A 22,561-nucleotide genomic window follows, 5' to 3' on the forward strand; every position below is an offset into this window, starting at 1 on the left:
GTTCACTAAAGAAGAAATACAAATTGACAATAAATAAGAAATGCAAAAAGCACAAACAAGGCCCTGGCTGGTTGGCTCAGTGGTAGAGTGTTGGCCTAGCATGCAGGAGTCCTGGGTTTGATTCCCAGCCAGGGCACACAGGAAAAGCGCCTATCTGCTTCTCCACCCCTCCCCCTCTCCTTCTTCTCTGTCTCTCTCTTCCCCTCCCACAGCCGAAGCTCCATTGGAGCAAAGTTTGCCCGGGAGCTGAGGATGGCTCTGTGGCCTCTGCCTCAGGCGATAGAATAGCTCTGGTTGCAGCAGAGCGATGCCCTGGATGGGCTGAGCATCGCCCCCTGGTGGGCATGCCAAGTGGATCCCAGTCGGGAGCATGCGGGAGTCTAACTTCCTCCCAGTTTCCAGCTTCAGAAAAATACAAAAAAAAAAAAAAAGGCACAAACAAGCAGTTCACTAAAGAAGAAATACAAATTGACAATAAATAAGAAAAGATGTATCTCATCAATAAGCAAATAAACACAAACTAGAATCCAGGGCCGCACTATATTTTACGTATTAGATTACCAAGATTAGAAGGTTCAATGCTCTGGCCCTGGCCAGTTGGCTCAGTGGTAGAGCGTCGGCCTGGCGTGCAGAAGTCCCGGGTTCGATTCCCGGCCAGGGCACACAGGAGAGGCGCCCATCTGCTTCTCCACCCCTCCCCCTCTCCTTCCTCTCTGTCTCTCTCTTCCCCTCCCGCAGCCGAGGCTCCATTGGAGCAAAGATGGCCCGGGTGCTGGGGATGGCTCCTTGGCCTCTGCCCCAGGCGCTAGAGTGGCTCTGGTCGCGACAGAGCGACGCCCCGGAGGGGCAGAGCATCGCCCCTGGTAGGTGTGCCGGGCGGATCCCGGTTGGGCGCATGCGGGAGTCTGTCTGACTGTCTCTCCCCGTTTCCAGCTTCAGAAAAATACAAGGGGAAAAAAAATAAAAAAAGGTTCGATGCTGTTTAGCTGGGTTGTAAGGAACTGAACATTCTCAGACCTGAGTAGGAGAATAAATTGCAATTACTTTCTGGACATTTGGCTTAGCAAAATGATTTCTAATTAAAATGTGCATTATATTTGACTAAGAAATTTCTATTTTTGAAATAATCTAAGGAGATAATCCCAGGTACACACATATAAGTAAAAACATACTTGTAACAGTATTGTTTATAATAATGACAAATTGGAAACCACTTATACAGCCAGTCAGTAAAGAACTAGTTCAAAAAATACATGGAAATATATGCAACCAATGAAATACATGATGTCGATAACCTATATTAAGGGATAAAAAATTCTAAGACATTTTTGGTTTTTAAAATATATTTTCAATTGATTTTAGAGAGAGAGGAAAAGGGGAGTGGAGAAAGAGAGAAGCCTCAACTTGTTGTTTCACTTAGTTCCATTTAGTAATGTGCTCACTAATGGCTTCTCATACGTGCCCTGACTGGGGGGTGGAATCGGGGATCAAACCCAAGACCTCAGTGCACCAGGACAACACTTTATCCACTGAACCACCTGGCCAGGGAGAAGACATTTTTAGGTGATAAGAGTGGAATTTATTTATTTCTTCATCTAGCAGATATTTATTGAGTGCCCATATGTGTCAGACATAGGGGCTACAGCAGTGAGCAAAACAGAAGTTACTATGTTCCTGGAGCTGACATTCTAGTGACAAAGGAAAGATAATAAAAAGTGAGATCAATTATGTAGTATATAAAGTAGTATGTACAGTAAGATACCATTTTTCTAAATGTGTATATGTATTGAAAAAAGTCTAGGAAGATTTTGTTCATAGTGGTTCTATTTGGATGATGGAAATATTTATTCTCTACTTCCTGCTTTTTTCCTGAAATATTTTGAATGAGTATTCCTTTTAAAGCAGAAAAAAATGAATGAATTTCTATTTTGACAGAAATAAAATGACAGAAAGTCATTTTTTAAAGTATCTGAATAATTGACATTTGCTATTTCCTCCTCAGAGAAATTAAAAGATCAACAGCTGTCAAGTGGAAGAACTTTTTTTGATATTATAAAAAAAAAGTGCTCAAATGCAAATCTAATCACAATGTGGAATAACAGAAACTCTCATTCATTGCTGGAGAAACACAAATGGTACAGGCACTTTGGAAAACAGTCTGGAAATTTCTTACAAAACTAAACATCCTCTCACCATATGACCCAAGAATCACACTCCATGTTAGCAACTAAGATGCTCTTCAATAGCTGAACAGATGAATCAATTATGGTACATCCAGATAAGATATTATTCAGCACTAAAAAGAAATGAGCAATCAAATCATTAAAAAATGAAGGCTTTAATGCTTATTACTAAGTGAAAGAAGTGCCAATCTAAAAAGGCTGCATACTGTATAATTCCAACCACATAGAGATGTAAAAACTTGGAGACAGTAAAAGACCAGTGATTGCCTGGGATTGGTGTGAGTGGGAGGGATGAGTAGATGGAGCAGAGAGAATTTTTAGGGCAGTGGAATTATCCTGTATGGATACATGTCATTGTACATTTGTCAAAACCCATGAAAAGTACACCAAGAGTCTAATGGCGGATACATGTCATTGTACATTTGTCAAAACCCATGAAAAGTACACCAAGAGTGAATCCTAATGTGAACTATAAACTTGGGGTGATAATGATGTAGGTTCATTGATTGTAAAAAATGTACCACTCTTGTTGGGGATGTTGATAAGGGGGGGAGGCTATGCATCTGGGGGCAGAGAGTAGGGGGTAAATAGGAAATCTGTTCTTTCTACTCAATTTTGCTGGGAACCTAAAACTAGTTTTAAAAAATTAAATCTTTTTCTTTTAATTAAATCTTTTTAATTTTTAAAAAACCACCTCACACCCATTAGGATGTTCACTCTCAAATAAAAAAATTAAAAATTAAAAAAACAACAGAAAATAACAAGTGTTGGTAAGGATGTGGAGCAGTTGGAGCCCTTGTGCATACTGGTAGGGATGTAAAATGTTTTTTTTTTTTTTTTTTTTTTTTATTAAAAGATGTTGCCTTATTTTTTTTATTTATTTAATCATTTTAGAAAGGAGCGGGGGGAGAAGGCAGGGAGGAGCAGGAAGCATCAACTCCCATATGTGCCTTGACCAGGCAAGCCCAGGGTTTCGAACCGGCAACCTCAGCATTTCCAGGTCGACGCTTTATCCACTGCGCCACCACAGGTCAGGCGGGATGTAAAATGTTTAATTGCTGTGGAAAACAGCATGGGTGTTCCTCAAAAAATTAAAAATAGAATCACCACATGGTCCATCAATTACACTTGGGATATATATTTGAAAGAATTGAAAGCAGGGTCTCAAAAAGATATTTGCACACCCATGTTTATTCCAGCACCATTCACAGTAGGCCCTAAATGGGTGAATAGATAAAGAAAATATGGGATATATATACAATGGAATATTACTCAGCCTTAAAAAAGAAATTCTGAAACATTCTACAACATGGATAAATCTTAAGGACATTTTTACCACGTGAACTAAGCAAGTCACAAAACAACAAATATTACATGATTCCACTTATGTGAAGTATTAAAAAAGTCAAATTTATGAAGATGGAAAGTACAATGGTGGTTGCTAGGGGCTGAGAATGGGGGGAAAGTGGCAATATTGTTCAAAGGGTACAGAGGATCCATTTTTTTATGCATTGGGTATTGATTTTTTTTTTAAAGGAATGGGGTTTTTTTGTTTGTTTTTATTTTTTACAGAGACAGAGAGAGAGTCAGAGAGAGGGATAGACAGGGACAGACAGACAGGAATTGAGAGAGATGAGAAGCATCAATCATCAGTTTCTCGTTGTGGCACTTTAGTTGTTCATTGATTGCTTTCTCATATGTGCCTTGACCGTGGGACTACAGCAGACTGAGTAACCCCTTGCTGGAGCCAGCGACCTTGGGTCCAAGCTGGTGAGCTTTTGCTTAAACCAGATGAGCCCACGCTCAAGCTGGCGACTTCTGGGTCTCGAAGCTGGGTCCTCTGCATCCCAGTCCTACACTCTATCCACTACGCCACCGCCTGGTCAGGCTAAATTTTTATTTTTAATTAAATTTATTAGGATGACATTGGTTAGTAAAATTATATAGTTTCAAGTGTACAATTCCATGATACATCATCTGTATTTTCCATTGACTGCCCACCAGAGAATCAGTTTTTTAAGATGAAAAGTTCTGGATGTTGCACAACAAAGTGAATATACTTAACACTACTAAACTACTAAAATGATTACAATAGTAACTTTACACATTTTTTTTTAATTTATTAATTAATTTATTTTTTTGTGACAGAGAGAGGGACAGATAGGGACAGACAGGAAGGGAGAGAGATGAGAAACATCAATTCTTCGTTGCAGCTCCTTAGTTGTTCATTGATTGATTTCTTATACGAGCCTTGACCAGGGGGCTACAGCAGAGCGAGTAACCCCTTGCTTGAGCCAGCGACCTTGGGCTCAAGCTGGTGACCTCGGGGTCTTGAACTTGGATCCTCCACATCCCAGTTCGACATTCTATCCACTGCGCCACCGCCTGGTCAGGCTACAATAGTAATTTTATTTGTATTTTACAATTAAAAGAGAAATGCTCAACCTTCCTAAGGATGTTATAAAACACGCACACCAAAATCGAAAGACATTTGATTAAACTTCAATAAGGAAAATGCTTCCCAACAAAATAAAAAAGCAATAGTTAAACTGGTGGTGGTTGGGGTGGAGGTGGGGATATTTGCAATGCCTGTGACAGGCAAAAGACTAATAGCATCACTAATGGAATACACCAGGAATGCTCATAATTCTAGATAGAAGGAAAGAGTGAGCAATCTAAGAGAAAATGAACCAGCCACTCTAAGATTGAAAAAAAAGAAGAAGAAGACTATTTAAAGCCAAACGTTTTTAGCCTAATTAGTTACCAAATTATTGAAAATTTTAATTTCAAAATAAGAAGATGCTAAGTGTCTCCTTTCAGATTAGGGATAATTGCCAATGTTCCACATGTTTCTTTCGGGCACAAGGAGAGCCAGTTGTGCACAGTGGCTCAGTTGTTACCTACTTTTCTGTATTTCTATTTTAAAAAAATCTATTGAGTGTATTACTTTTATAATAAAAAAAAGTTAAACGATTTTTAGGCAATGAGTCATGAAGATTAACATTTCCAAATGTAATCAACAAATGGACTGGACAAAACAAATTGATATTCAATGTCGGAAGTGTGTGAAGAGAAGGTGGGCTCAGACACTGCTGGCAGGAGTGGAAACTCACACAGCCTTTCTGGAGGACAGTTTGGCAGCTTCTATCAATATTTCAAATGTTCTTGCATTAACAACCATTTCACTTCAACTTGCCACATAGATAGATATACTCACACATGCACAAAGGCGCATGTCAAGTTTTATTCATTGCAGCAATGTTTGCATAAGTAAAAAATTAGAAATAACCCAAGTGCCCATCAATAGGATATTGGTTAAATAATCCATGCTATATCCCTATTATGAAAAACTATGGTAGGGTTTTAAATTTTATATAAAGTGATTTGGAAAGACATCAAAGAGTATTATTAAGACAACATGGCAGCCCTGTTGGCTCAGCGGTAGAGCGTTGGCCTAGCGTGCAGAGGACCCGGGTTCGATTCCCGGCCAGGGCACACAGGAGAAGTGCCCATTTGCTTCTCCACCCCTCCGTCGCGCTTTCCTCTCTATCTCTCTCTTCCCCTCCCGCAGCCAAGGCTCCATTGGAGCAAAGATGGCCCGGGCGCTGGGGATGGCTCTGTGGCCTCTGCCTCAGGTGCTAGAGTGGCTCTGGTCACAACATGGCGACACCCAGGATGGGCAGAGCGTCGCCCCATGGTGGGCGTGCCGGGTGGATCCCGGTCGGGCGCATGCGGGAGTCTGTCTGACTGTCTCTCCCTGTTTCCAGCTTCAGAAAAATGAAAAAAAAAAAAAAAAGACAACATGGCAAGTTTCAGAACAGTTGTAAAAACATATGTTATAACATAATCCCATTTTTATAAAGTAATATATATATGTTACATATAAAGTAATATAAAAGTGATAGGAAAATCTGAAAAAATACACATCATACTGTTGTTAAGAGTGGCCATCTCTGACTCAGGTCTGTGTGACGTTACAAGGGACATTTGCTTTCTAAAATAAATATTTTTGTGTTCTTTGAATTTTTTGCATTGATTTTTGAAATTGGGGAAAAAAACAAAGAAAGAAATGTTAAGGGTGGGTTTGCTCATACTCAGGGAAAGAAGAGCACCTGGCACCTGGTTTGGCCTGTCAGTCCCCCACCTCCGCTGCTCTGTCAACGTCAAGGCGGACTCCCACTTCCTAAGCATTCCCTAAGGATTTCAGTTTATTCAGACAGCATTTTTTCTGATCTCTGGGCTCTGTGGATCCTGAATTACAATGATTTTCCTTTGATTACAAACTGTTTGTTGTTTATCAGCTGATTGTACCAAACAAGTTGTGAACATCTTCCTGGCCACACAGCTGAACAATTAGAAGGGAGTGGAGCTAACTCGACACAATGAAGGGAAACATACTCCTTTAGAGCCCTAATCAGGGCAAGGGACACTGGCATCCTGTCCCCAGACAAGGAGAGAGACTGGGGAGAGAGGGAACTCATGATCTGGGCACTAGCTCTGAGCTGCCTCTGCCAATCAGGACTGACAGCATTCTCTCTCCTGGACAGCTCCTACCTCAGTGGCTGCTTGGGCTGCCTCCATTAACCACAAGGAGGAGTTTCTCAAAGACTCAAAAAGCTCAGGGAAGCTTCCCAGGAGGCCTGGAATTTAGACTTAACTCTAAGCACTGAAGGCAGTGGTCAAAAGATGAGGAAGTACATGTCGTGATAGCTACCATGTCCCTTCTCTACAGGCACAAGCACAAGCCCTCATGTAAAGCCTTCCCTAATATTGCCTCTGGGACCTCTCTGGGCACTCCTTATCCACACCTCTTCCCCCTCTGTCCCCTCTGCCCCCTCTGCCTCAGTTAATGACTTGCACCAAGCCATTGCTCCAGGACACCTGAAACCAATCAGAACTCCCATGCAATGTCTCCAAAGTGGATGTAATTGTGCCTGGTCTGGTGCAAGCTCAGGACAGCTAAAAGTCAAAGGGAAATGCCATTCATACCTGGAGAATAAATCCCATTTGTCCTCCTCACCTGCTGCCCCTCCCACAAGCTCCTAAGCTCTGGACTACGTCACCTGGGGTCCAGGACACCTTAAGTAAGTGTTTACGAATACTTCTTCTGGTGAAGGGTAGATATCCTAGGTACATGGGAGGGGGGAGATGTGTAAAACACAGATAGCTGAGCCCTACCCCCAGGATTTCTGATTGAAGCCACCCGGGTGTGCGAGAATTTGTATTTCTAGCAGGGTTCTAGGTCATGCTGATACTGTCTTCCTGTAGGCCTGGGGACTACCCTTTGGGAACCATTGGATTTGAAAATGGGGCAGAGTAAGGAAGGCCAGTCAGGGAGCTATGGCGGCTCCAGGCCAGACAGGATCAGAGCTTGAAGCAGGACAAAGCCAGCAGGGGTGAACCAGAAGGACCAGAAGGGAGGATGCAGAGCTAAGAGGCATTTCCAAGGCAAGGGCCACCAGGAAAGCTGCCTGGTATTTGTGGAACATGAGAGGGGCAAGGAGTCAGACTGCCTCCCGGGTTTCTAGCCTCCAAGGGGTCGGAGTCTGGCGTAGGGGACCTGGGAGGCACACCAGCACTGACGGTAGGGCAGTGTTCTATTCTGGAGCTTCCCTGTGTGGGGATGTCCAACGGGCAATTGGTCATGTCTGGATCAGGCATAAAGTATTGGACCATTGGAACATGGAGTTGAAAGTAATTGCCACGGACCTGGTAACTGATGGGGTTGCAAATGCAACCACTACCTGGGAAAGTATGTGAATTACAAAAAAAAGAGAGAGCTATAGGACTATAGAAACCTACAAGCTTATAAGTCTTGTTAGGTGTGCCTTGACCCTAAGGCAGCCTCCTTGGTCTGTAATTCCCAATATTTAGAAACTGGTAGAGGGAACATAGTAAGGAAAGTGGTAAGGTAGGAGACAGTGAGGTTCCAGAGGCAGCTCAAGGTGTCCTGAGAGCCCAGGTGACTTAGCCTAGGGTTTAGCAGCTTGTGTGAGGAGCAGCAGGTGAGGAGGACACAGGGGATTTCTTTCTCAGGTAGAAATGGGATTTCCCTTCAGCTTTTAGCTGTTCTGGGCTTGCACTGGACCAGGCACTTTTCATCCACTCTGGGGATGCTGCATGGGTATCCCAGGCTGACCCAGGACAGCAGGTACCAGGGCCTGCAGAGGGAGGTGTGGCGGGAGGAGGCCCACTGCCATTCTTGGTATGGTTCTCCCTCCAGGAGCTGAGCTGCATCTGGCCTCACTCGGGGCAGCTTATAAGGCCTGGTGTGAGTTCTGTTTATGTGAGTACAACATAAAAGGAACAAATCCACCAGCACCAGGGATGTTGCCACTCAAGTCCTTTTGCATACATTTTTCAAATGATAATTCACTTTACCCAACCCCTCCTCCCCACCCCCAGGGCCGATTTATTGAAAAAACCACCTTATATGGTAATATTGCTAACACACCCTCAGCCGGCCTTTTTAGGGGCTCTGTTTAAAGAAGATCCGCCTCTGGGGTTTTATATTGCTCTGGTATTTATGCCAAAGACACACCAGCCCTCAGTCACTGGAGAAGGACCTCTCAGACATTTGGTGAGTACTGTATGCTTCCGAGGGCTCTTCCTTCCTGGAGGAACTGCCTGGCCCCCTGGGTGTAGGAGGCGCCTCCAGATTGGCCTGGCTTCCATGACGCTGGTCACACACGTCAAGGCCCTTGGTGAGCAGTGGTGCCTGCAAGCACACTGCTGCCTGGCAGGAAAAGGCCTTTCTGGCCATGAGGCATCCCTAAGGCAGGGGCTTGTTTAGTCTGGATGGGTGCTCCCTGCCCCAGGACCTGCATGATGGGTGGGATATCACAGCTGCATCTCTACTCATCCTGCTGACCAGGGGCAGTGCAGAGCTACACCCTTTGTCACAGCTACAAATGTCTGGGAGACTGTTTTAAGTGAATATATACATTTCAGAAAACCTGCTTCCTCTCAGGGTATTTGCATCAAAGCTAATGATGGTCCTAGTGCCTGTGAGAGGTCTGTGTTGGGAATAAGAGTGTATTTTCTTCAGTCCTCTGTGGCTCTCACTTGTCTGATTTGTGCAAGCCTTGGATGCAGACTGCCAGCTATCAAACTTACTGAATGACCTCAATTTACTCTCCTGTCAAATTGGAGCAATTGTAATACTACCTACTTGGCAGTGCTGTTGTGAAGATTAACTAAGATAATACATGTATAAATTGCTCAGCTCAGTGCTATCAGGGTCTGACCCTGATTGCTCAAACTTTAAACATCACCTGGAGGGCTTGTTAAAACACAGACTGGGCCTGACCTGTGGTGGCGCAGTGGGATAAAGCGTCAACCTGGAACACTGAGGTTGCCGGTTCGAAACCTTGGGCTTGCCTGGTCAAGGCACATATGGGAGTTGATGCTTCCTGCTCTTCCCCCTTCTCTCTCTCTCTCTCACTCCTCTCTCTCTAAAAAAATCAATAAATAAAAATAAAAATAAAAAACCACAGACTGCCCTACACGGAACCCCAGGTTCTGATTCAGGAGGCTGGGGCCAGGCCCACTAATCTGCATTCCAAATAAGCTCCCAGGTGATGCTGACGCTGCAGGTCTGGGACTGCACTTTTGCATAAAGAGGCTCTAAGCGCCTGCTTTTATTTTTTTAATGGGTTTAAACTTTGAGGTTATCCTTTGGGCTAAAAAGAGAGCTTCCCACCCTATGATGAAGATGAATGGGTGCTGGAGAAACTATTGTGAGCAGAGAGATTCTATATGCCAGGCCTGGGAAACCAAGACGGGCAGCATGACATCCTGACTTTGAGGCACGATTTCTTGCCTCCTTCCCTTTGTTCATTCCACCAACATTTACTGAGCACTTCATATGTGCCAGATACCATATCCTTACAGTATAGGGACTTCAGAAATTATTGGAGGAGACTGAACAACAGAAGAGAATCATGGAGTAAATCAATGTATAAAGGGGGCTCTCAGAGTTATCAGGGAAGGGCCAGGGAGTTATCAGGAAAGGCTTCCTGGAGGAAGGGGTACCTGAGCTGGATCCTGGAGTTGGGGTAATCCTGGTAGAGAGGAAGCATGGTCTTTGAGATTCTTTAAGTGGCTCAATTCAACTGAATTTAGACTTCAAGACAGGAAGCAGGGAGAGCTAAAGTCAGAGGGGCAGGCAAGGCTGGATTATCAGGGCTTTATATACTACAGTAAAGGATAGGGCAATGGGGTATCTACCCTTGGAAGGGCTGCTCTGGCAGCTGTGAGGAGAGTGGGCTGGAACAGGGTAAGAGGGCTACTGCTGTGTGAAATGGTCCAGAGTTGTCATTCAGGGTGTCATGGAGATAGACTTAAGACATCCTGGGGATTGGTTGGGGGGTGGAGGGAGGTGTCAGCATATAGGGCCTAGGGTCCAGGGTGGGTGGTGCGATTCACTGAGCGACAATTCCAGTTTGAGAGAGGTGATGAGGAGAGTAACCCTGGAGATGGAGCTGAGCTGCCAGGGGGAATGGGTGTCGAGGCCCATCAGACAGCTGGCTATGTGTATCGGAGCCCAGGAGAGGGGTCTAGACTGAGCTGAGAGAGTGAATGAGAGAGACCCAGGTAAAAGCCTGGGTCCCAACAGCAGAATTCTGATGATCAGAAATTACATTACCAGGTGTTGTTTTAAATTTAATTAATATATATCAACCAAGTTCAGGTACCCCAAAGTTAATTAGAGGTGCTGCTAGATTTTTCCACTGAAGGAATGTTTTTCATGAAATGATTTTTCTGCTAGGCTCTTTGATCATATGAATATGTGTGTGTGTGTAAATTACAATAGGCAGCTGCTTACAAGTCATTTAAAGCCCTCACCCCATAAAATTTCTCCAACTATTGTTTGAAGCCTCATCATCAAAGAGGCCTTCCTTTTAGGGTTTAAATGTTCTGCTAATTTCCAAAATGTCCTTAGAAATTAGTGTAAATTCAACTTTCAATAATCATTGATTTGTGAAGTGGATCATTCAACTCCTTCCGGTATTCAACAGATTTCATCCTGGGAGCAAGTTCTGGTGGAGAAAAGTAGGAGAGATCATAGGAATTATTTTTGCAGCCCTTCACAACAGAGATGGGCAAACATTTTCTGATGAGGGCCAGGTAGTAACTACTTTAGGCTTTGTGAGACTAAAGGTCTTTGTGGCAACTATTCAACTTCACCACTGCGGCAATTGCTGCCATAGACAATATGTGAATGAATCATGGGTGTGGTTCTGTTCCAATAAAACTTTATTTATAGACAATGAAATAGGAATTTCCTATAATTTTCTCGGATCATGAAACATTTTTCTTTGGCTTTTTGGCAACCATTTTAAAATGTCAAAAGCACTCTTAGGCCCTGGCCGGTTGGCTCAGTGGTAGAGCGTCGGCCTGGCGTGCAGAAGTCCCGGGTTCGATTCCCGGCCAGGGCACACAGGAGAAGCGCCCATCTGCTTCTCCACCCCTCCCCCTCTCCTTCCTCTCTGTCTCTCTCTTCCCCTCCCGCAGCTGAGGCTCCATTGTAGCAAAGATGGCCCGGGCGCTGGGGATGGCTCCTTGGCCTCTGCCCCAGGTGCTAGAGTGGCTCTGGTCGCAGCAGAGCGACGCCCTGGAGGGGCAGAGCATCACCCCCTGGTGGGCAGAGCGTCACCCCCTGGTGGGCGTGCCGGGTGGATCCCGGTCGGGTGCATGCGGGAGTCTGTCTGACTGTCTCTCCCCGTTTCCAGCTTCAGAAAAATACAAAAAAAAAAAAAAAAAAAAAGCACTCTTAGCCTGTAGGCTGGCTACACACACAAACAGGCCTTAGTTTGCTGACCCTGACTTATAATTTATAAATCAGTTTTATTTCCATTATTTTATTTTATGCATCACCTTTGGAGATAAATGTTAAGGTTTCCATTTCATAGTTGAGGAAACTGAAGGCCAGAGAAAGAGACATGAGACTGGGCCGTGGAGAAGGGGTACTGGAGGGAGGAGAAGGGCACAGAAGGAGAGATGTGGAGGGAGCTCCGAGGCCAAACCTTGTGAGTGACCGGGAAGGATGTAACCCCTCCTTCCACATATGTACTTTGGGAGGACGGGGAGATGAGTGAGTGAGCAAATTCTTTACACTATGTGTTTGGTTGCTGGCTACCCTTGGGGAGGAAGGGTGAGCTGTGTTTCTAACTTCGTGAAATCTTCAATGAAGCCCAGATGTAGTACGTGCGGACAGAGCCAGAACACTCTTCCCAGCTTTCTGCGATCGCAAAGAGGCTGTGACCCCAGGAAACCACAGTGCCTCTGGCTCTGGCTCAGCTGACAGGCTCGAGTCTAGCCACAAGTTACCAGCAAGCAGCTGAGGACGGTGTAGAATTTCTCCCAGGAGAGACATTCCGGGCGAGTGTGGCTCTACTGCAACCCGCCTTCCCGGGCCGGACCGGGCCAGTAGCGGGGCCCCGCGGAGGCTCCAATCCCGGCCAGCAGCCCTAACCCGCCTTCGCCTCCCTCGCTTTTCATTTGGGGCTGCGTTCTAGAGAGCAGATTTGAATCAGCCCAGAGAGCTGCAGGATGACATTGTTGACAGCTTGAAGGTGCTCTGTGGCCTGTCTCCGCGGCTGAGAAACGCAGTCGACGCTGGCTTCTGTGTGCGGGGAACTCGGGGTCCGGCGGGGAGATGAGGGTGACAACGGGGGCGGGGAGGTGGGGGTGACAACAGGGTTCACTGAAAAGCCAGACAGGCTTGAGCTGTCACACAGGAGAAATGCTGAGGGCAAGACAGTCACAGAGATATGGTGGTGCCTCTTGGCCACTTTCTAACTTTCAAGGTTGCTTTCTCCTGGAGGCGGACCCCTGTTAGAGAACACGGAAACCTAACTATTTGCTGAACAGCCTATGAAGAGAAAACTGATCCTGTGTGGTTCTGAATCAGACCCATGTGTCCAAGCTAGCATGATAGTGGACTGTGGGGACCAGGGGATACCAGTAGCAGCACAAAGCAGGTCTGGGAGGGGGCCTATCAGGTGGTAGGTCTGTCATTCAACTTTAATTGAGTACCTACTATGTGCTAATTGTCCAGATAAGCACAGAAGCTATACACATCAATGTAGCTGTAATCCTGGGAAAGGAGGGGCCTAGAGACTAGAGGGGAACCAGAACACAGACCCTTTTGTTTCATGGCTTTTGCTGCCAACAGCTCTAGAGAGACAGAGAGGCAGAAGCAAAAGCACCAAACATGGAGAAGTTATGAGGGATCCACTAAGGTGGTGAGGAAGGTGCAAGTCCAGGCTTTGGAACTGATGCCAGCCTTGCCTCTCCTGCCAAGAGACATCAGACTAAGCTCTTTCCCTTCTCAGAGACTGGTTTCCAGACTTTTAAAATGGAAATAAAAGTATCTTCCCTCAGGGCTTTGTGAGGATTAAATAGATAATATATGTGAAAAAGCCCCCACTTTTAAAAAATTTAAAATACATTTATGTACCAAAAGTAGAAGCAGGAATATGCGGCTGTGTTTCACATAACAAAGCAGCTGGACCCTGCCCATTGCCTTAAATATTCTGCTCATTTCATTGCATAAAGTTTTCTGACAATCAGTTTATAAAACAAGTTATTTATTATTCAATAACTTTTCAACATTAAAGTTGTTTTTCTTATTTTTGGTTATTTTAAACAAACCTGTGATAACCTGGCTCTTGACCAAATAGTTCCACTTACCCATGGGAGTTTCCCAAGGATAAATCCCTGGAAATGCCTTGTAGAGTCAAGGCACTTGACTCTCCCCACTCCCCATTGATTTGAGAGAGAGAAAGAGAGGGAATGAAAAAGAGAGAGAGAGAAGCATCAACTTTTTCCACTTTGTTGTTCCATTTGTCGCTTCTCCCATGTACTCTAACCAGGGATAGAATCCACGACCTCAGCATGTCAGGACGATGTTCTATCCACGGAGCCATCTGGCCAGGGTCCAAAATATATATACACTCTTATATCAAAAGATATATAGGGTTGTTCATATATAGAAAGTAATACGATCATTAATAAATAATAATACAAGAATAAACCAGTTTCATGTACTCAAAACTGTAAAGCTACTTTTGCCAACTCCTTACATTATACACAAAAGATATGTATATATATTTTTAAGGCTTTTAAATAGTATTTTCAAACTCCCCTTCCAAAAAAGAAGTACAATTTGACACATCAACAGTGAATGCAAGCCCACTTCCCCACACTTTTTCCAATAAGGGTGTCCCCAACCACCGGCGTAGTACAGTACTTCAGCCAGAAGTAGGTTCTCTTTTATCCTGGCCACAGCACACTGCTGACTGGCAACGAGACCCCAGCCCTGCTCACAGATGCTAGCAAGAGCTTTCACAGTTTATTTAAACTCACATGCAGAACATCATGTTTATCCTGTTAAAGTTAATCTTATTGGATTCAACTTATTTTTTCTGTTTTTTGAAACCTCCTTTGGATTTTTGTTCTTCCATCCACATATTTAATATTACTCTCTCTCCAGTCTGTTTTATCTGAAAATATAATCAGCAGGTGATTTATATTTTCATTCAATTCATTTATTAAAATGTCACATGAGAAAAAAATCAAGAGTAGAACCTGAGGCATATCATTGTCTCCACGTTGACACTGACCCATCAATTAACATTTTTCAGTGATTAATGCAGGGAGCTACAAATATGCCTAATTGATTTATTGTTCAACCCACTTGGCTCTATCAATAGGGATATCACAGGAAAGACCTTGTCAGATGCCAAAATCAAGTTAAGCTCAACTTCTCCCACCTTCTCCTGCCCAGTGGTCTCGAGAGAAAAGGGAGGGTTGCTACTATGATAACAATACTCTTGGTAGATTATTACAAAACTAGAAAGCCCGGCAGTCATATGAAATGACCGCTGTTCTAGATAGTATAAATTGTAATTAAAATGATTTGTGCAAAGGTGTCTGCTAATTCAAACTGAATTACCCAGGGCAGGCAGCGAGGACTCCCCTTTGCTTAGTGCCCCATGGGGTTTCCCCCTTCTACTTGCTTAATTGCTTAAAGTAGAGTGCAATGAAGGAAACCACTGGCAGTACATTTCTTAAGAGCCACCGCTAGCTCAATAAATAAAGGTGATTTAAATAATAATGATGATTAGTCAATAATTTATTCAAGAGTGGTGGATCATTCTCAATTAGTGGAACTACAATGTTTCCGTACTTGCAACATTGAGAAAATCCTTTCTTGCCACGGTCAAATCGATTAGTTTCTAACTTGAAGTTTAAGGACTGACAGTGGCCCTGGCTGGTTGGCTCAGCGGTAGAGCGTCGGCCTAGCGTGCGGAGGACCCGGGTTCGATTCCCGGCCAGGGCACACAGGAGAAGCGCACATTTGCTTCTCCACCCCTCCGCCGCGCTTTCCTCTCTGTCTCTCTCTTCCCCTCCCGCAGCCAAGGCTCCATTGGAGCAAAGATGGCCCGGGCGCTGGGGATGGCCCAGGCACTAGAGTGGCTCTGGTCGCAACATGGCGACGCCCAGGATGGGCAGAGCATCGCCCCCTGGTGGGCAGAGCGTCGCCCCTGGTGGGCGTGCCGGGTGGATCCCGGTCGGGCGCATGCGGGAGTCTGTCTGACTGTCTCTCCCTGTTTCCAGCTTCAGAAAAATGAAAAAAAAAAAAAAAAAAAAAAAAAAAAAAAGGACTGACAGTGTTCACATTTAATATTCATGTCACCAGAGGAATGCTCAAAAATTAAAGTTTCTCCGTTTGAAACTGTTTTAATCCTTTTTGCGTTTCGGTCAGCATTACTCTGTCATTTTTTTGCATTTCTCTTCTGCCTTTGTTCAAGGGACTCATTTTGTCGAGACAGGCTTTTTTGTCTTGCATCTGAGGCAAGCCTTGTTTCTCTATGCTCATCAGTCTCATTTTGCCGAGAAAGACACATTTGCTCTGCGACTGAAGCAAGCCTTGTCTTTCTCTGCTCAGTGGTTTCTTTTTGTTGAGATAGCCGTTTTTGTGCAGCTTTAGCTCCTTTTCTCTCCTCTTCAGTGCTGTATTTTCCAGGAGGCATTCTGAAAAGAAATTACGTTAAGACGTAGTTTTTATGTAAAACAGATGATTGCCAATGCAAACAAATGTTCACCTTCCCCCTGACCCGCTCAATTTGCATTCAGCCGTGGCAACTTCACCCCATTGGCTAGTACAGTTACGCAAGCAACCAATAAGCTATCGGCGACAAACAGACACTTAAGCCGCATATAATAAAGATATAAGAAATCACTGCTTTAAAAATACTTTCTTTAATAATGCCTCTGGAAACCTAACTAATTTACATATCAAGATTATCTGAGATTTCAGAGATCTATGCTTTCACTTTTGAATACTGAACAACCTTGGTTCATCTCCAGTCTCCTAACATCTCTTTACTTCTCAATTCTTCCAATATGGTGCGAGGTTAAAGAATCTTCTCTGTAACCCAGAAGCTGTTCAGACCCAGAAACAGTATTGTATTTGAGTAGCTAAGTGCTTTCCTTCAATCTCCATTTCACCTCAGACCTTGATTTCCCCATACTAATGTTTGTCTTACCTTTGTTATTCTGAAAACTTTTCTCCTCAACAGCGCTTGATTCATTCACTCATTCATTTTGATAACAAACATTTAAAAGGCCATATTGTGCCAGACATTATGTTAGGCACACTGAAGAATCACTGGGGAGTAAGGCAGACCCAGCTTTTGCCTTTACAGAGCTACTCAGGAGCCAGAATATGCAGCTGATCATTTCTAGTGCAAGTTCAGGGTGCTGTGGGGCAATGTAAATCTGTGGCCAAAGAAGCCTCATGAAAATGCGTGTCAACACAGAGGCCTGACAGGTGATAGGAGTAGCAAACAGGTAAGGAGAAGGGTCTTCTAGAACCTGGATCTAAATGCCCAGAAGGGAAAGGAAGTGACATGGCTCAGAATGAAAAGAAACCTCACATGGTCAAAGTGAAAAGGCTGGGAAAGGGTAAGAGGGAGGATGAGCTTAGAGACACAAGCAGGAGCCCTGCAGGCCAAGTTATAGAGCTAGGACTTGATCTCCATGGCCATAGGAGGTCATGAGGATCAACAGAGACAGAAGCAGAGCTGGACTCACTAAATCACAGTAGGCCTCTCCCCTAATGTGCAGCGTGCAAACATAAAAGTTTCCTTCTTTTGGCCCTGGACGGTTGGCTTAGTGGTAGAGTGTCGGCCTGGCGTGCAGGAGTCCCAGGTTCGATTCCTGGCCAGGGCACACAGGAGAAGTGCCCATCTGCTTCTCCACCCCTCCCCCTCTCCTTCCTCTCCGTCTCTCTCTTCCCCTCCCGCAGCCAAGGCTCCATTGAAGCAAAGTTGGCCCAGGCGCTGTGGATGGCTCTGTGGCCTCTGCCTCAGGTGCTAGAATAGCTCTGGTTGCAACAGAGCAATGCCCCAGATGGGCAGAGCATCGCCCCATGGTGGGCATGCCAGGTGGATCCCAGTCGGGCGCATGTGGGAGTCTGTCTGATTAATTCCCCATTTCCAGCTTCAGAAAAATACAAAAAGAAAAAAAAGAAAAAAAAGTTTCCTTCTTTTTATCCTTAAAATGTTAATAAGCTTCTGCTCAGTCTCTACTTAACCTTTCTAACCTCATGTTCACAGGCCTGAGGCTCTGTCTCCTCTTTGCTTCAGTAATTGTCTTCACTGTTCATCGTTAGCATAAGGCCATTGATGGGCCAAGGTCACAGGTTTCTGTCGCACCCATCTTCTTCCCTTCTTGTGATCCCACATCTGGATGAAGCTTGGTTGGGGCTTTCTCCACTGTCACCACCTTCTCTTTTCATACCTTGAGCCTCTTTTCTCTGGACTCCCGAAAGCTGGCCTTCCTAACTCCTCAGCTAGGACCTGTCCCACTTTGACCCCCACTGTGCCACCCAGGTCTTCCCAGGCTAGAAGGCAATCTGCTCACTGTCTCCTGTGTGTTGTTTCTCTTTTATCACTGAGTGCCAAGAATTTGCCAGATATTGTCTTCTAACCTCCCCACAAAAAGGAAAACCTGCAACAGTTGTTGCAAAAATGAATCCCCTCCTCACTTTGCAGCATCCCAACTTAAGTATCAGCGTGGGAGGAGGGACTTCTCTGCTTTCTCACCGTAAAGCAGCAGGGGGCAGTGAGTCTCAGCAGGGCTCCCCTGCTTACCTCTCCTCTCAGGCTGCCCCTTCCTCCTCAGGTGCTTTACCCTTAGGATCATGTTTCTTCTATAACTACTGCATCTTTTTTCCTTAATGATATGTTACGTTGATTTTAATTATAAGCTACTTATAAATACAGATCCCTTGTAAAAATTTAAAACATTACAGCTATAACACAGCACCTCCTTTCCCAGCCCCTTCCCACCTCTGGAGGTAATCACTATGGTGAGTCTTAGAATTTTTTTTCTAGAACTTTCTGCTGTATTTATATCCACAAATAGAAAATTATGCAAAATATACCGTGTTTTCCCATGTATAAGACACACCGTGTTTTTGAAAAATTTGGGGTCTAAAAACTGGGTGCTTCTTATACAGTGGTTGTAGTTTTTTTTTAATTTGCATTTCCTGCTTTTTCGCATTTGTTTTTGTGCTCATTGTTGAGGAGAGTGATTCGTCATCAGACACAGATGAGGACAAACTAATGGATGGGAGTTTTGACAGTGATGAGGAGTTGTATGAATTTTATGATGAATAAAAGTTGAGTTAAATAACTTTATGTAATACATTTATTTATTTCAAAGTTTGGGCCCCAAAATTAAGGTGCGTCTTATAGATTGGAGCATCTTCTACATGGGGAAATACTGTACCATATTGGGGTCTTTTTGTTTTAAAATGAATGTATGTAAATGCTTTTATGCTATACTTTCTTTTCTACAACTTGTTTTGTTTGCTCAGTAGAATGGTTTAGAAATCTAGCCATGTGAGTCTATGAAAGTAAGCCTGGCTCTTCTCTTAACCTCTACAGTATCCTATCCTTTGGACTTTTGAGTAGTTCCAATTTGTGTGTTTCTTTAGTTAAGAGTGCTAGTTTTTCCACACCTTTGCCAACATCTATTTTAAAACTTTGAATCTTAACACTAAGGTGGGTTAAAATGGTCTTATTTCACTTGCCCTTCCCTGATAACTAGTGAGGCTGTGTCTCTTTTCATATAGTTGTTGGGTATTTGCATTTTTCTTTCTGTCAATTATCTATTCATCATCTTTGTTTTGTTTTGTTTGTTTTGAGCTGTTTACTTCTTTCTTGCTTTGTAAGAGTTCTTTATATGTAGTTGATAATAGGCCTTTGTTATATAGATTGCACATTTTTCAACTCCTTTCCTAATCTTCAAGTCTTTTAAGACTCTCTCCATTGATTTAAAGCTCTGTGGCCATTTTAGATCTTTAAGAGGCAGGTGGATGAGTTTGCTACAACTGCCATAACAAAGTAAGACAGGTGGAGTGGTTTAAAGGACATGCATTTATTCTTTCACAGTTCTGGAGGTGAGAAGTTTGACATGAAGGTGTTGGCAGGGTTGGTTTCGTCTGAGACCTCTTTCCTTGGCTTGTCTACGGCTGCCCTCTTGTTGCCTCTTCACACGGTCATCCCTCTGCATGTCTCTTTCCCAATTTTCTCTTCTTATAAACACACCCATCCTATTGATTAGCTATATTAGACACCAGTCTTATTGGATTAATGACCTTATTTTACTTTAATTACCTCTTTAAAGGCTCTATCTTCCAATATAGTCACACTCTGAGGTGAGAAGTTAGAATTTCACCATATGAATTTGGAGGTACACAATTCAGCCCATACCAACAGGGTAGAGGGAAGAGGCCCAATTTCCAGGAACAGGGAGGCCAGGTTCACGCTGGAACTTTCTGGAACTGAGCCCTGGCTGCAGGTGGGTTAGGTCCTAAAGTCCAGAACACTGTCTCCGGCCCTGGCCAGGTAGCTCTGTTGTTTAGAGCATTGTCCCAATACACCAAGGTTGTGAGTTCAATCCCTAGTCAAGACACATACAAGAAGCAACCAATGAATATATAAATAAGTGGAACAACAAATTGGCCTCACTCTCTCTCTCTCTCTTCCTCCTCTCCTCCCTCTCTCTGTAAAATCAGTCAATAAATAATTTTAAAGAAGGATGTTTCCAACATGTTTTGGGGTTCTTTTCATTGATTTTAGAGAAAGAGACAGGTACTGCAATCTGTTTCTGTATGTGCCCTGACAAGGGATTGAACCAGCAACCTCTCTGTTTTAAGATAAAGTGCTAACCAACCAAGTTACCTGACCAGAGCTTCTACCATGTTTTTGACAATTGGCTAACTAGTTCTCTTCTTCTCCAACCTACAAGGTGCTGCAGCCCCCTGTTGACGTAGCCACACTCACCATGTGTGAAGAGGAGACCACTGCACTTGTGTGTGACAATGGCTCTGGCCTGTGCAAGGCTGGTTTCGCAGGAGATGATGCCCCCCGAGCTGTTTTCCCTTCCATTGTGGGCCGCCCTCGTCACCAGGTGTGTGCTCATCTGCACACAAGGCTTTGAGCCACTAGAAGAAAGCACTGTATTATGGAGACTAGGCTGAGCTGTGTGTGTGTGTGATTGAGAAAGAATGAGTGTGTGTGAGAGAGTATGAGTTTGTGAGTATGTGTGAGTGTAAGTTGGTGTGTGTTAAGGGTGGGGTTCTCTCTTCTGATTAACCTTTAAATAGAAATGTACAGAAACAAAAACAGCCATCAGGCATGCATTGGTGATACTATATCTGGCTAAGTCTTTAGGGTTGCTAGATGTGGAAGAAAACTTAAAAAAATAATAATAATATATATATATATATATATATATGCAATTAAACATACGAGGGCCTCTTGACTTTAAGAAATTTATACTCCAGCCTGATCAGGTGGTGGCGCAGTGGATAGAGCGTCAGACTGGGATGCGGAAGACCCAGGTTCGAGACCCTGAGGTCGCCAGCTTGAGCGCAGGCTCATCTGGTTTGAGCAAAAGCTCATCAGCTTGAGCCCAAGGTCTCTGGCTTGAGCAAGGGGTTACTCAGTCTGCTGAAGGCCCGTGGACAAGGCACATATGAGAAAGCAATCAATGAACAACTAAGGTGTTGCAATGCGCAACAAAAAACTAATGATTGATGTTTCTCATCTCTCCATTCCTGTCTGTCTGTCCCTGTCTATCCCTCTCCCTGACTCTCTCTGTGTCTCTAAGAAGAATAAATAAATAAATAATTTTTTTAAAATCTTTTTTTTTAATTTAATTTAATTTTATTTTTTTACAGAGACAGAGTCAGAGTGAGGGATAGACAGACAGGAATGGAGAGATGAGAAGCATCAATCATTAGTTTTTTATTGCACATTGCAACACCTTAGTTATTCATTGATTGCTTTCTCATATGTGCCTTGACCGTGGGCCTTCAGCAGACCGAGTAACCCCTTGCTGGAGCCAGGGACCTTGGGTCCAAGCTGGTGAATTTTTTCTCAAACCAGATGAGCCCACGCTCAAGCTGGAGACCTCGGGGTCTCGAACCTGGGTCCTCCGCATCCCAGTCTGACGCTCTATCCACTGCGCCATCGCCTGGTCAGGCTTTTTAAAAAATCTTTTAAGGCCCTGGCCGGTTGGCTCAGCGGTAGAGCGTCTGCCTAGCGTGCGGAGGACCCAGGTTCGATTACCGGCCAGGGCACACAGGAGAAGCGCCCATTTGCTTCTCCACCCCTCCGCCGCGCTTTCCTCTCTGTCTCTCTCTTCCCCTCCCGCAGCCAAGGCTCCATTGGAGCAAAGATGGCCCGGGCGCTGGGGATGGCTCTGTGGCCTCTGCCTCAGGCGCTAGAGTGGCCCTGGTCGCAACATGGCGACACCCAGGATGGGCAGAGCATCACCCCCTGGTGGGCAGAGCATCGCCCCTGGTGGGCGTGCCGGGTGGATCCCAGTCGGGCGCATGCGGGAGTCTGTCTGACTGTCTCTCCCTGTTTCCAGCTTCAGAAAAATGAAAAAAAAAAAATCTTTTAAAAAAAGAAATTTATACTCCATGAAGATACACCCACAACAAATTTGAGATTGCAGGCTGAAATAGAGGTAAAATATTTCACCAGGAGAGGGAGAGATTAAATCTGAATGGAGGGGCCAAGGGAAGGGGAAGATTTTGTAGAAAGGGGATAACTGAGGCAAAGAAGTATCTCAGCATGTGGAGGAAACAGCAGGAACAAAGATTTGGAAGTTTAAAGTGTGAACATAGAGTATTTGAGGAGTACAGGTTGTGTGTGTGTGTGTGTGTGTGTGTGTGTGTGTGTGTGTGTGTGTGTAAAGTAAGGAAGAGAGAGGAAGTGTATGGGCCCTGCTCTTTCTCAGAAAATGATATTGTCTTAGGAGAAAAAGAGATAAGCCCACAAGAAATC

The 22,561-nt window shown here is 44.3% G+C and overlaps 1 protein-coding gene across 1 annotated transcript in view; it reads left to right on the forward strand.

Moving 5' to 3' along the window:
* Window positions 1–8,622: 8,622 nt before the first annotated feature.
* Window positions 8,623–22,561, forward strand: part of ACTG2 (actin gamma 2, smooth muscle) — a 28,715-nt gene continuing 14,776 nt past the window's right edge. The window contains exons 1-2 of the mRNA XM_066264784.1: window positions 8,623–8,763; window positions 20,514–20,675. Coding sequence (XP_066120881.1) covers window positions 8,710–8,763; window positions 20,514–20,675 — 216 coding nt within the window. The 5' untranslated portion in view covers window positions 8,623–8,709. The remainder of the gene's footprint in view (window positions 8,764–20,513; window positions 20,676–22,561) is intronic.

This window comes from Saccopteryx bilineata, chromosome 3, assembly GCF_036850765.1.
Source record: "Saccopteryx bilineata isolate mSacBil1 chromosome 3, mSacBil1_pri_phased_curated, whole genome shotgun sequence".
In the NCBI taxonomy this organism is placed as follows: Eukaryota; Metazoa; Chordata; class Mammalia; order Chiroptera; family Emballonuridae; genus Saccopteryx; species Saccopteryx bilineata.